This window comes from Motacilla alba, chromosome 23 (assembly GCF_015832195.1).
Source record: "Motacilla alba alba isolate MOTALB_02 chromosome 23, Motacilla_alba_V1.0_pri, whole genome shotgun sequence".
NCBI lineage: Eukaryota > Metazoa > Chordata > Aves > Passeriformes > Motacillidae > Motacilla > Motacilla alba.
The window spans coordinates 3,800,262-3,814,452 of NC_052038.1; the positions used below are offsets into that span (position 1 = coordinate 3,800,262).

Genomic DNA, 14,191 nt, shown 5'->3' on the forward strand with positions numbered 1-14,191 from the left:
TCCATCCCAAGAGCTGTGCCACAGTGACCATGGAGTGTTTTTCATTCAAAGTGCAGGACCTTACAGCAAAATCCTCACACAAATTTTGCCAGGACCCCTGTTGAGGGCATGGGGCTGATGGTGTCCCACTGCCCTGGGGGGCCAGCGTGATCCCCAGGCATGGGGGACAGCCAGAAGGGGACATTGCCCTCTGCTCTGCCCTGGTCCCCCATGGTCCCCAGCCCGGGGTCGGGGCTGGCTGAGCCGGTGTTGCCAGGAGCCACGTGCACATCCTGCGGGGGGAAGAGCCCTGCTCCCAACATCTGCTTGGCGTTTGTTTGTCTTTCATTCCCATTCCTGCCCTGCCCCCCCTCTGCTTTCATCCCTCCATCTGCACAGGCCTAAAAATAGGGCCGTGGCCAGACTCGGTCTGTGCCTCATCAGCCTGTCGGGATTTCGGGTATGATCCCATTTGTGGCCTGACAAGGTGGGGACAGGACCCTCAGATACCACTCTCCTGCCACAGATGCTAAGTGGCTGTTCAGGGGTACCTGCACCCCTGACTTTTGCCCTGGGCACTGTTCCCTGCTCCCAGCCCAAAATGCTCAGTCCTGGCCACGGGGGATGTCAGGCTGAGCCTCACCTCAGCCCCTGCGTGGCCCCACTGCTGCACCTGGGCCGGGCACGACACCAACCCCAAAGGTGCCCTTGTGGCAGAGGAAGAGGAGGGAGGTGTCCCCAACCCCCAGCTCATACTCCCCAACAGTGCCTGGGGTGAAGAAGTGGAGCCACAGGGATGCCCTCATCACCTGGCTGGGGCTGCAGTGGGACCTGGTTCTGCCACCCTGGCTGCCCCGGGGTCCCCAGGGGCTGCTCGGGGAGTTTCCATGCCTCCTGCTCCCCAGGCAGGCTCATCCCCTCAGCTTCTCGGCAGCGTGGAGCAGGATGAGCATCAATTTGGCATGTCCTTGTGTCCCCCTGCCCGTTCCCCAAGTTGCTATGAATAAATCATTGTTTTATTAAAGAGAAGCAGCTGCTTTTTTTCTTCTTTTTTTTTTTTCTTTTTTTTTTTTTCTTTTTTTTTGACACCCATCCGTACCCACGGAGCCCTTTGGCACATGCTCGAACGCTGAAGCCCCATTGAGGGCCCCCAGAGCATAGCAATTGATACACAGAGATCCCCAAATCCTATTCAGACCCCTCTTTTCTGCACGAGCAGCCTCTAAACAGCTCATTCACTGCTCTTTTTGTCGCCGGGGTTAAGTGGTTAAGTGTGTGTGGATCCCATAAAAGGCCTTTACTCCATGAAAAGCTATATTTACATTGTAATCACCAAAGAACTGTTCAGGCAGTCAATAGCGGGGCGGCGGCGGCGGGGGCTCGGCGGCGTGTCCCTCACCTCTCCCGCTGAGCCCCCCGGAGCAGGACTTTTGTGGGATTACGTTCCCCCCTCGCCAGCTGCCGGGGCCGCCGTTCTTTGTCTCGGGACAGCCCAGGCTCCCGCAGCAGCATCCCGCATCCCGCATCCCGGGGGTGGCCGCGGTCCCTCCGGCAGGGACAGCGCCCCGGGTCCCGGTGGGACGGCGGCTCCTGGGGCAGCTGTGTGCTGGCCGGGCTGGGGGCAGAGGGCTCGTGGCCATGGAAGGGCCTTGGTGAGCTCATCCCGGCATCGCTGGAAGAGTTAGGTTGGAAATTAGGAGAAGGTTCTTCCCCCGGAGGGTGCTGGCACTGCCCAGGCTCCCCTGGGAATGGGAACGGCCCCGAGGATGCCAGAGCTCCAGGAGCCTTTGGATAACACCCCCAGGCACAGCCGGGGTGTCCTGTGCAGGACCAGGAGCTGGACTCAATGATCCTTGTGGACCCTCTCCAGCTCAGGATATTCCATGACTCTGCTCTGTGATTAACCAACCTCCCGGCTCCAGGAGCCTCCCTGGTACCCCGTGAGTGAAGCGCGAGCTAAAACTTTATCACTTTAACAAGATTAATTGAGCACAGCCAAGAATGGCAAAAGCAAAATTAATTCCCCGAGAGCAAGGCAAGGGCTTCCCTTTCCACCAGCAGCAATTTCCAGGTAATCGATGTGATGATGTTCCAACTGATATCCCCGCCAGGGAGTGAGCCTGCTCTGCCCACACGGGAGCAAATATTCCTAACAGCAGCACCTGAAGAGCAAATATGGGAGAATTCCCCCATATTCCCCTGGAAACCCCTGTGAGGTGTGCCCAGGAGGGGTTAGCACTGGGACAGCCAGTGGGAATGGGAGGGAGCATCCCAGCAGGAACTCGGACAGGGATGGAGGTGGGGATGAGGTCAGGAAGGAGGGTGGAGATGGAGATAGAGATGGAGATGGAGATGGAGATGGAGATGGGAATAGAGATGGGAATAGAATGGAAGTGGGTATGAGGATGAGAATGAGGACAGGGATGCTTCAGCCAGACACATGCCAGCAGAGTTCCCTGTTGAGGAGCAATTCCAAACCACGCTGGTCCCTTCACAAACCACAGGGAGTGAGGTGGGCACAGCCCATGGGACATGGCCACCAGCCCCTGGGTGCTGGAGTGGTGGTGGAACAGCCCCACTTGGTGAGGGCTCCCTTCCCCTGCTGTGTTTGTCCTGTTTGCTCCTGAAAACCAGAAATGAGGATATTTTCACTGTTCTCAGTTACACACTTCAGTTTTTCTTGGTGCCTCGTGTGAGGCTTTGTGATACAAGAAGTTTAGAATTCTTTCACTGCACGCTTCTGCCCAATGGGGATCGGAATTACGAGGCTGAACACACTGGTTAAGTAAAGAAGGTGACCTTGCCAGGGGGCAAACCCCCCATGGATGGGGTTCCTGGCTCCAGCACAGCCTGGAGGATGACATTCCCTGGCCAGGAGCTGGCACAAAGGTGCCCTGTGTGTCCCTGTGCCATGCCCTGCACTGGCAGCACCATATTTCCAGCGTTGCTCTGGTCCTGGCCCTGCCTTGCTGAGCCACTCGCATCATCCCAGGGTTTTGTTTTCCCCCTGGCTTGGCTCCTGCCTGGATTTTTCAAAGGCTCTGGAGCAGCGAGCGCCCTTCCTCCCCCGGCCGGCGCACATTGTTCGAATTAGTGCCTAAATGAAAGGATATTGTTGGTTCCTGTTGGGAGATAATAACCTCGGTAGCGGAGGGAATTTCACCCATGCAGAGAGAATTTGCTGGGCTGTTCCCCTGGCCGGGGTCCGTCTCGCTGGGACGATGGCTGATGGGAACGGATCCGCCAGGAAGCGGGGGTTTATCTTGGCACGCCGCTCTAATTGCTGAAAACTCTTCTTTCTGACCTCAAAAATGTGCCACTGCTCCCCATCTGGCACAGGGGCACCTGTGGCACAGCTCAGCTGGGATCAGGGCTCACAGCAGTGGTTGCCAGCCATGAGCCCTGTGGAAAAGTGCTCCTGTTCCCAAATTCTCATGGGATTTTGGTTTTCCCTCTTCCTTCCCATCCGTCTGCCTTCTCCCACAGCTTAAGGAGATATGAACCCCGTGTCACACCATGGAAGTGGAAGATAGAGAAAGGAAAATGTATCCAGACAATGGAAATCCCAGTATTTCCATTTTAACTAAAGCACAGAGGATTTCAAGCATGTGGGGAACATCCTCGTCAGCCCAAAAGGCACCTTCTGCTCCAGTTTTCTGTTGTGGGGATGCCAAGTGGCTCCTGCTGCCTCCATCACCATCCCCAGGATGCTGTGGCAGGTGCTGGTGGTGTGGAGGTCACAGGGACACGGGGACAAGCACAGTGGCACCTGGATGATGCCAGGGCAGGAGGGATGGGCTGTGGGACCTCCCCATGGGGATCCTGCTCCTTGCAGCCAGGTGGCCCCCAATGCTGAGCCCGTGTCCAGCCATCCCACCTGGCTTCAACCTGGACAGTCATTTCATTTTACACCCCAAATTTTAATATTTTTTTTAGCCAGTTGTGTGCTCTGATTGAATTTTTAACAGATGTTTTGACTTGTTAGAGGTGAAGGAAAAATAACTCAAAGTGTTTCTTGAGTAGAGCTTGTTCAAAGTTCTCCAGTGGAGCTGTTTCCACACCAGAAAATCCTGACTATGTGCAATCAAACATTTAATTTCCATGGACACAATATCAGAGGATTCCTTCAGGTTAGAATCTGTTACAGTTATTAATCAAAGCGGCGCAGCTGAAATGAAACCTTTTATTGAATGTTGTGACAAAGGGATAAATTAAAGCATTTCTGGAATGTATCAGATTTGGGTCCAAGGCTGAAATTTCAAAATCCTGACTTTTTTTCTGCATTATGAAGTCCAAATGTGGGGCCTTTCTGTGTCAGAGCAAGCGTGCAGCACTCGGGGGGTGCTGGGAGCTGCGGGGCCGTCACCGGTCCGTGGGCAGGGAGGGAGGGGACGGTCCCGGGGGGGCCAGCACATGTCACACATCCCTTCCCCATCAGCGACACCAGCCCTTCCAGGGACACTCTGCTGAGGATCCCGGGGGGCGATCAAAGAAAACATATCTATTTCAGTGTACGCGGAGATTTCACCCAGGAATCCTTGCAGGGAAATAGATCCATCCGCTGGGGAGCTCTGCCTGCAGCCCCACCGTGGCTGGAGCAGATTTGGGGACCCCAAGGCGGCTCTGGGAGGCGACGCCGAGGGACAAAGCCACCCAGGGGCACCGGCTGTGGCGTCCCTCCCCCTTCCTTTCCATTTCCCGAACAATTTCCTAATCAGACCTTTCTGTCTGGAGTTTATTAGTGATTCACAGGCCAAGAGGAAATGGTGATTTTTGGGTCCTGGTCGGATGGAAGGGGTGGAGTCGGCAGCAATATTCCTCTTTGGCGGCTCAGCAGCGGATAAAAGGAAACGTCAGCGGGACGCAGCCCCGCTCCCCCGGCACAGCCCGGCTCCCTCGGCCAGGAGAAAGCCATTTTTGGGGGGTTTAGGAAAGCCAAGAGCAAGGAGGCTTCCTCCTCAGAATGAGTGCTTTGGGGAGGGGGTCTCTGCTGGGTGACAGAGCTGCCGGTCCCCACGTCCCCATCACTGCTGAGAGGGTCACACCTGCGCTGGGCTCCCCGGCCCCGCAGCCCTTTCCTCCTCCTCCTCCTCCTCCTCCTCCTCCTCCTCCTCCTCCTCCTCCTCCTCCTCCCGGTGCTACCCAAAGGATGATTCTTGGGGCTGGGAGCTGCTGCCGTGAGCAGGCTCTGACCTCCGTGGGATTCCCAGCTCCTCTGAAATGCAATCTGGCTGCAGATCCCTGGCATTTTTCACCAAATACAGCGAATTTGCCGCTGCTTTGGATCCTGATTGAGAAGGAACTCGAGTTACCAGGCAGCAGGACTGGGCAGGGGCTGGGGCTGTGGACAAGGCAATGGGGTCACCTGCACCCAGCCCCCTCTGCCCCTTCCCCAGGTGGTGTTTTCCCCAGAAAATCCCGCGGGAAATGCAGACCATGGGACGTTGCACGTGAAAGCAGGAGAGGGCTGGGGCTGGGGATGAGGATGGAGCAAGGCCAGGGATGAGGCTGGGCTGGCAGAGATGCTTCCTCCCTCCAGACCTCTGGCTTTTCCAGCCCCTCTCGTACAGCCCGGGGTTGCTTTTCTTTTCCTCAGCCTAAAAAAAATGACCAGGGTCTATGAAAATAAGAATGTTGTTTTTAAATTTTGTGAGGCCAAGAGGACAAACCTGTTAATAGCATCCTCCTCCTCCTCCTCTTGCTCTCTCCATCTGCAGGACCTGCTCCCAACACGAGGTTTTCCAGCCCCAGCTCTGCAGTCACAGGGCAGCATGGTGGTCCCAGCGGCTCCTGTTCCCACTGGCAACGTTGGACCTCAATCCTCACGGTCCCCAGTCCTCGTGAAGCCCCTCACAGGCAGGGACATCCATGGGCACGCTGCCCAGAGACGTCAGCCATGGCTTTGACCCGATGCTCAGCCCCAGTTTCAGCTGGCTGTGGGGAGAGCTGCTGCCCCAGGACCCCCTCAGTCCCCTCCCCTTGTATTTACCCGAATGTGTTTACAATTACAGGGGATGCCAGGGAGCGCAGAGCGCCGTGGCCAGCGAGTCAGCGTCGGGGCACTGCGGGCTGGAGGTCAGCACACTGTTTACTTTAATTTCTCTGAGAGCTTTTTGGGAGATTTCCCTCCTCCATTATTAAACTCAGATGAGCCGCTGGGGAGGTTAGGTCGCATGTGGTTCAGGGCACTTTTTTTCTTTTGTAATTTTTTTTTTTTTTTTCATATTTGTAATGTTTCTCCCTTAACTCTTTCAGGACAAGCTGCCCATCTCAGCACTGGGCTACCAAGATGAGCCCACGAGTGGGATGGTGGCTCCTGGGCGAGCTGTGACCTGGAGTGCTCAAGGCTTGAAGATGCCATCATGACCCCATCTGGGCATCACCGGGAGGTTTAGGCTGGATAGCAGGAAAAAGTTCCATGCCCAGAAGGTGCTGGAGCACCGAGCAGGCTTCCCAGGGAATGGTCACAGCCCCGGGGCTGCCAGAGCTCCAGGAGCATTTGGACAACGCTCTCAGGGACACGGTGGGAGCCTCAGGGTGTTTCTGTGCAGAGGGCACGGGGCTGCAGGAGAACCTGAGGAGCAGCAGCACCAGCACTGGCCTCGTGCAGGAGCAAGGCCGTGCACCCCCAGCTCATTCTGCACCGGGTGGCTCCAAACTCTGCTGCCTCCTTCCCAGCAGAGGGGCTGGGACCAGCCAGGGCTGTGACACGGGGCTGATGCCATGTGGGCACGGGGCCAGGTGCCAGGGCTCCTTCTGGGACCAGTTGGGTTCAAAGCCGTGGCACGCTGCGAGCAGGACACACAGCAGATGAGAGGCAGACGGCAGGATGAGAGCAGGGAGTGGAGCTGGGCCCTGGGATTGGGCCAGTTCCACCAATTCCACCGTGGCCAGTGCCAGGCTGTCATCTCTGGCACGTCCCTCTGAGGGCAGCAGCTCTCTGCTGGTGCAAGGTCACAGAGGCCACCCCAGCCAGGACAGGGAAGGGCACAGCAGCTGGCTCCTTGGGAATGGACCTGGTGGGGTAATTGGTGCCAGTGCCTTCTGGAGAAGCTCCAATGGGTCACCCCAGCACCCTTCTCCCTTCCAAGCCCAGGATCCCCAGCTCCAAAACCCCAGTGCATCAAGTCCTGCGCTCAGCCTTCTTAAATTATTTTTAATTTCCTGGAGGGAGAGCTTTTAATTTATTTCTGGAACAAAGTGAGGGAAGGGGAGGGGAAGATGGCTCTGAAGTCCATCACTAAGCCCTCTCCACTTCCAAACATTCCCACTGTCCCCAAAAGGACCAGACCAGTCCTCCCTGAGTCACTCTGCCTCCTCTCTCCTGTGCCCCAAGCTGGGGTCCCCTGCTCTGGGGTTCCCCTCAGTGTCCCCACGGGCAGGTCCTTGTAGAAGGAGACAGCTGGGCCTGGGGGGACCCTGGCTTGCAGAGGAATGGAACTGTTTTCACAGGAAGCAGCAAATCCTGCTGGTCTCCATCAGACACAGACAATCTCAGGAGCTGGGCTGAACCTGAGCTGCGCCAGGGCAAAGTCCCAGTGAGACAGATTCCTAAAAACACTGCTTCTGCATCCCTCTGTGAACCCAGAACTTCCCTGGCTCCCATCATGGTTGGCACTTGGGGGAGGAACCCCAAACCCCCCAAACCAGTGGAGCCAGAGGCAGGGCAGCAGGTTTGCAGCAGGCTCCAGCACTGGGACCCGCTGGCCTGTGGGGATTCCCGGGGTGGGGACAAGCAAAGCTGAGAGAGGAGCAAACCCTGCTCTGCCCTGGAGCCAAACTCCAGTGGCACCCACGGTTTTCTGTGCTGCTGAAATCTAAACTGGAGATGGAAAAGGCCTGTTTGGGATGTGCCTCTTGGTAAACCAGGGAGAAGGTCCCTGAATGGATCAAAATTCCCTCTGTGCTCTCAGTGATGAAAATTTCACTCAGTTTGAGCTCAGGCCATGATGGGAGTGAAGCCCAGAGCAGCAAAGGCTTGGCTGATGGCAAAGGCTGAGCTGAGCCCATTGTGTGCCCAAACTCCCTTTCTGTCCTGCCCATTCCCCGATGCCTGAGTCAGCTCCTGCCTTTCCTGTGTGTCAGGAAGGGTTTGTTCCTTTAATCCCAGGCTTCCCCTGGAGCTGCAGCCCAAGTGTCCCAGTTCCAGCTCTTGGTCCTGCCCCTCTGACTGCTCCTCCATGGAGCTGACAAAGCCTTTGGAGCAGCCAGGAGCAGGAGAGGCTGTCAGGGGCCCTGTCAGGCAGATGAGAAACTAAACCAACTTATTTATCACTCACATATTCCACTGCTCCAAACCCTCACCATGTCGTGGGGGAACATCTGCTCCCTACATCCCACCTCAAGCAATTCAGAGCTTTCCAAAGGATCTTTGTCCATCCTGAAAACACCTCCACCCCTCTTCCTCCCCCTCGGAGCAGGTGAGAGGTGCCGAGCCCAGCCTGGGTTTGGGCTGTGGAGGGTGCTTTGCTCGTGCCACGTCTATCCCAGAGCTTGCACAGGATGCCAGGGAAGGCCACCTCGGGTGATCCGGCAGGAGATGGGACCATCCCCCAGGAGATGGGACCATCCCCGCCCGGGGCAGCTCTGTGGGTGATTGAGGAGTATGTGGCTGCCCCTACCGCGGCTCCCAGCCCCACAAAGCCTCTTTATCTCCTGAGAGTTCCCGGTGCTTCATGTGACCCCCGTGCCGGGCGGGGGCCCGTGGGAACCGTTTGATGTTCCTGAGCCTTTTCCTTTCCCAGTGCGGACACCCCGGCTCCGGGCGAGGGGAATAAAAGAACCCACTGAGCGCTCAGCTCCGTCCCCATCCCCACGGGGCCCTGCTGAGGCTCACGGGACCCACGGGCCGGTGGGAAGGAGCCAGAGTGTCCCAACCCAGCCCCCCCGCCCCTGTCGGGGAGCTCTCCCCAGCACCCACCCAGCGCCGGGCTGTGCGTGCCAGGGGGCTGCTGCTCCTTCTCCCTGACACGCGTGGGAGTTTTCCCCTTTCCCGGGGAGGACAACGGTGGAAGTTTCTCGAGGGATGCTGCGGGTGAACAGGGATATCCCATAGGGATACACACAGCTGGGGGCGGGGTTCGCTGGGCAGGACCGGGCGGCCCCGAGAGCCCAGTCACCCCCCGAGCATCCCCGCTTCCCCCCGAGCATCCCTCTCCCCTCCCAGCATCCCTGTCCCCCCCAGCACCCCTGTCCTCCCCTAGCATCCCTGTCCCCACAGCATCCCTGTTTCCCTCCATCATCCCTGTTTCCCCCCAGCACCCCTGTCCCCCCACAGCATCCCTGTCCCCCCAGCATCCCTGTTTCCCTCCATCATCCCTGTTTCCCCCCAGCACCCCTGTCCCCCCACAGCATCCCTGTCCCCCCACAGCACCCCTGTCCCCCCACAGCATCCCTGTCCCCCCACAGCATCCCTGTCCCCCCAGCATCCCTGTTTCCCCCCAGCACCCCTGTCCCCCCACAGCATCCCTGTCCCCCCACAGCATCCCTGTTTCCCTCCATCATCCCTGTTTCCCCCAGCATCCCTGTTTCCCCCCAGCATCCCTGTTTCCCCCAGCATCCCTCTCCCCTCCCAGCATCCCTGTCCCCCCAGCATCCCTGTCCCCCCAGCATCCCTGTTCCCCCCGCAGCCCCGCCGGCGCTGTCGGAAGTGCGGCCGTGTCACCTCCCCACGCGGGGCCGCTTCCGCTCCCGCTCCCACCCGCGGCGGCGGCGGCGCACGGAGCCCGGGCCGGGGCTGGGACCGGAGCCGGGGCCGGGGCCGCAGCAGGGCTGGACCGGGGCGGTGAGTCGAGTCCCGGGGCCGGGCGGGCGGTGGGAGCGGAGCGGCGGCTCCCGGGGGTCGCGGCTGGCCCCTGCCCGGGTTCGGGGGGCTCTGCGGGGGCTCTGCGGGGACAGCGGGATCCCCCCCGGCGGGGCTGGGGTCCCGGAGGCTCCTGGGGGGGCTCCGGGGGGCTCTGCAGGGCAGGGATGCTCCCCGGCTGGGCCCCCCCGCCCGCGCACCCCCCGGCGGAGCAGCCCGGCCCCGCTGCTATGGGGGGCACTCCTATGGGATGCACTCCTATGGGGTACAGCGCTTTTATGGGGGTGCCACCCAGCCCTGACCGAGCCGATGTCACTGGGGGGGCTGCGGGGCGGGGGTCCCGGGGTTCCAGGCCTCTGGCAGAGCCCCGGGCTGGGCACGGGCTCCTGCGCCCCTCCTGCTGCCCCGCTGCCGGCCGGGCTCAGAGCGGGACGCCCGATGGGCTCCTTCCTGCCATTGCTGAGAGGATTCCTTGTAGGAGAGGGCTTGGAGAGCGCCTCTCGCTGCCGGTGACCCGGCAAGGAACGCTGGGATAACCTTCCCTTTTCTGGGCCAGCCCGTCCCCAGTCCTGCAGAGAAGGAAGGACAGTGGGGTCACCAGTTTGGGCACAGGCTGAGGCCAGCCCCCCACCCTGGCGCAGCGCTGGTGACAGAGGTTGTGCAGAGGAGCCCAAGCAGTCTCAGCTGCTGAAAGATATTTGTTGGGAAAAGCATCTCCTTGCAAGCACACCTTTACCAGCGTGGAATTAATTGCATCAGCCGCAGCCCAAATGCTGCCAGCAGCAGGTGCAGAAGGTGCCTGAGCCCCGTGATGCCCTTGGCATCACCCAAGGGATGCTGCAGGGACATGGGCTGGGACTGGAGCGCTCAGGGAAGAGAGATGGGATGGGAGGTGGCTCCTTGAGCTTCTGCTTCAGGTGGGAAGATGCCCTTGGATGGGTGGCACACCTGCCTATGGCAGGGGGTGGGAACTAAATGAGCTTTAACATCTCTTCCGACCCAATCCATTCCATGATTCCATGATGTTGCATGGGGCCAGGCTGAGAGCAGCACTCAAACACCCAGGAACACTGACCCCACGGTAGGTCCAGTGCCTTTAAAGAGGTAAATAAAGTAATGAGCACGTTTTTCCCCACGGTAGCTGCCCTGAGCTCTGCTTGTGCCAGCCCAGGTGCCCGCAGGCGTGTCACGGCTCCGTGTCTCTCTTCCAGGCAGGATACCGGCGAGATGTTTGCCGTGTGCCCGGCAAACGCCCCGTTCCGGCAGGGCCGGGGGGGCCCCGCGCTGGGCACTGCCCTCCCAGGGGCGGGACAGGGGCCGGACTCCAACTCCAACTTCGTGGGAGAGGTGTGTGACAGCAACGAGAACTGGAGCCAGCCAGCGCCGGGGTCCCCGCCGGAGGAGGGCTCCAGCTGGAGCGAAAACACCACAAATCCGTCTGATAATCTGCTGTTATTAATGCAGAGACAGATGGTCCAGGGCCGGCTTAGGGACACCGCCCCGGGCCTGGGTGACACGCACCCCGAGCAGGGGGAGCGCAGCCCCCCCGAGGGAGCCGAGGTCGGCGGGGCAGGGGGACACAGCGCTGCCGAGGAGGCGGCCGGGGCACGCGTGAAGCCCCCGAGCTCCCCTGCAGAGGACAACGGCTACGCCAGCAGCTCCCTCAGCATCGACAGCCCCGACAGCACCTGCAGCACCGCCTGGGACCCTCCTGCCTCTGCCCCCCGAGCCGAGAGCCCCCCTGAGGCAGAGCTGGCTGAGCCGGAGCTGGGGACCCTCTTCCCGGTGCTGGCAGAGGCCGTGCAGCACCTGCAGGACAAGGAGCGCTTCAAGGAGCAGGAGAAGGAGAAGCACCACATCCAGCTGGTGATGTACCGGCGCCTGGCCCTGCTGCGCTGGATCCACGGCCTGCAGCAGAAGGTTGTGGACCAGCAGAACCGGTTGCAGGAGAGTTTCGACACCATCCTGGATAATCGCAAGGAGCTCATCCGCTGCATGCAGCAGGGCCCAGCCTGCGTGGCTGCTGCGGCCGCCCCTGGCCCCTGAGGTGCCACGAGCACAGCCCGGCCCAGCCCTCACCCTCTGGATGGCGTGGTGTTGGCTGGTGGCATCTCCATCCTGTGCCAAGGGCTCACCGGGGCCCTGGGTGCCCACCCTGCCCTTCCCATCTCTCTCCAACGCAGCCAAGAGTCCCCGAAGAGTTCATCTCCATCATCCTCTGCACTGGGATTTGTTTTGTCCTGCATCCAGGTCTGGGGTGGCACTGGGCTGGGTTGACCTCAGGAGCGTGGGCTTTGCTGAGCTCGAGGTGACCAGGCTCATCTTTAAACCTAAGCTAGTCCGTTGTTGAGCCTGGCTTAGCCACACCAGTGCTGGGATGGCCGTGCTGGAGCTGCAGGGCAGGGAGGCTTCTAAACCTCCCTGGGCCAAGCACTTCCAGCACGTGCTGCATCCCCACATCCCACCCGCACCGGTGCATCCCTGCAGCCACAGCCCAGCCCTTGGTAAATGTTGCTTGTTGGTGACAGTGAGGTGTCCTGGGCTGTAAAAGAGAAAAAAAAAATAATTCTGAAAAGTGACCTCAGAATGCTGGAGAGTAAATTTAAGTCAAATGATCCAACACAATGTATGTTTTTAATGTCAGTATTAGAGAAAAGTTAATTTAGGTCGATGTGTGTGTGCATATCTGTCTGCTGTGGGAAATTCACTCAGTGCATGATCCCAAAGCTGCTCATGAACTTGTGGTGTTGGTGTTTATATTAACTTATCATTTGGGAGCAAAAAGAATATTTTTTTTTTTGAATCTGCATTTTATCCAGTGAGAGCTGTACACAGAATCCAAGGAACAATTGTCTTACCTGGAGACGGAAAAGGAGCTGTGTGTGTGTTTGCTGTGCATCCACAGGACACACATTCCATTTGAGTGCTGATGTGGAGGAGCAGCAGTGGCAGGGAGGGCTCAGCCAGAGGGGTCTGCACTCCCTGTCCTGCCTCGGTTGCCAGGCAGAGCCGGGCACTGATTCCATTTCTCATCTGCAAAGGAGGGTGACGAGGGATTCCAGAGCTTCCTCCCAGCCAAACTGCTGCCTGCCATCCGAGGAGCCCCTTCAGCAGGACCCCAGCGAGCAGCAGGACCTGGCAGCCTGGTCAGATCCTGGCACCCACCAGATGCTCCTGGACTGTGGATAAACAACTGTGGCCAAGCCCAGTGCCCCAGAGGCCAGGGGCAGCTCCAGCCTCCTCCTGCCCCACACAGGGCACAGTCTCTGCTCCCCCTGGGGCTGCTGCCAGTGGGTGAAGTGAGGAGAGCCACAAAAATCCTCTTCCAGAAAGGACATTTTGGTGGCAAAGGGTGCACTCGGCTCAAAGCAACCTGTGCCAGCTCTGGAGGATTCTGGCAGCTTCCTGCAAGGCTCACGCTGCCCTCACCTCCCTTCTGCTCGTGTCCAGCACCTGCTGCCTCTGTTGTATCCCAGACCTGTGATCGTGGGCATGTTGCACACCTTAATAAAAGCCTTGGAGCTGAAGGAGCTGAGCCCCAGCTGGATTTGTTCCTTCCTTTCCCTTCCCAAGGTTGCCAGGCTGGGAGCAGCCACCCCGTGCTCGCCGTGGAGGCTGGAGCGTGTGCAGGTGGAACCGTGGGGGAATGGCAGGTGGAGGGCACAGGTGTTGGCACCTTCCCCCATCCCTGCACCCCTGGGCACGCTGCCCTGCTGGGCCAGCAACGCTGTGCCAGCGCTGGCTGTTCATCCAGGCTCCATTTTCCCAGGTTTTTTCAAATCCCGGTGTGTGTTGCTCCTCCCCTGTCGCCCGTGGGGCACCTGGGGTGCGGTGGGAGTGCAGGATTCACCACCTGCTCAATTTTTCCAGGTTTTTTTTTTAAACCCCGGTGTGTGTTGCTCCTCCCCTGTCTCCCGTGGGGCAGCTGGGGTGCGGTGGGAGTGCAGGATTCTCCTTCTGCCCCAGGAGAACGGGGCTGGAACCGGGGGGACCGGATTCCCGGATTCCTGGCTCCCGGCCCTGCTCGTGGGGAGGGCTGGGGGCAGCTCCGGGTGATGGGGGTGGCAGATAACAACACCTGAGTGCTGACCCAAAGGTGACTTTGCCTCAGGCTTCACAGAGATTAACCAGAGATGAAAAACGGAGGCTGTAGCAGCCCTTTGAACCCTCTCTCACCTTTCCCCCCACCCCTTCCTGCTTCTCCTTTCCAGCCTCCCAGCCTGTGGGAATCCAGGGGTGCAATTCAGGGGTCCATGTACAGACACAGCAAGGCTTGAAGGGCAGAGTGGCCACATTTTTCCATCCAGGAGATTTGTCCAAGCCCTCGGGGTTCCCACAGGATGTGGGGTGCTCCTCTCAGAGCCCATTTCTCACCTCATCCACTTTCCATGGAGCCCATGCTCCCTCAGG

The 14,191-nt window shown here is 59.3% G+C and overlaps 1 protein-coding gene across 1 annotated transcript; it reads left to right on the forward strand.

Moving 5' to 3' along the window:
- The first annotated feature begins 9,709 nt into the window (after positions 1-9,709).
- C23H1orf216 (chromosome 23 C1orf216 homolog) lies at positions 9,710-13,308 on the forward strand. Its single transcript, XM_038161129.1, has 2 exons — positions 9,710-9,763; positions 10,993-13,308. Exon 2 carries the CDS (start codon positions 11,009-11,011, stop codon positions 11,825-11,827), a length of 819 nt encoding a protein of 272 aa, XP_038017057.1. The 5' UTR covers positions 9,710-9,763; positions 10,993-11,008; the 3' UTR covers positions 11,828-13,308.
- The last annotated feature ends 883 nt before the right edge of the window (positions 13,309-14,191 follow it).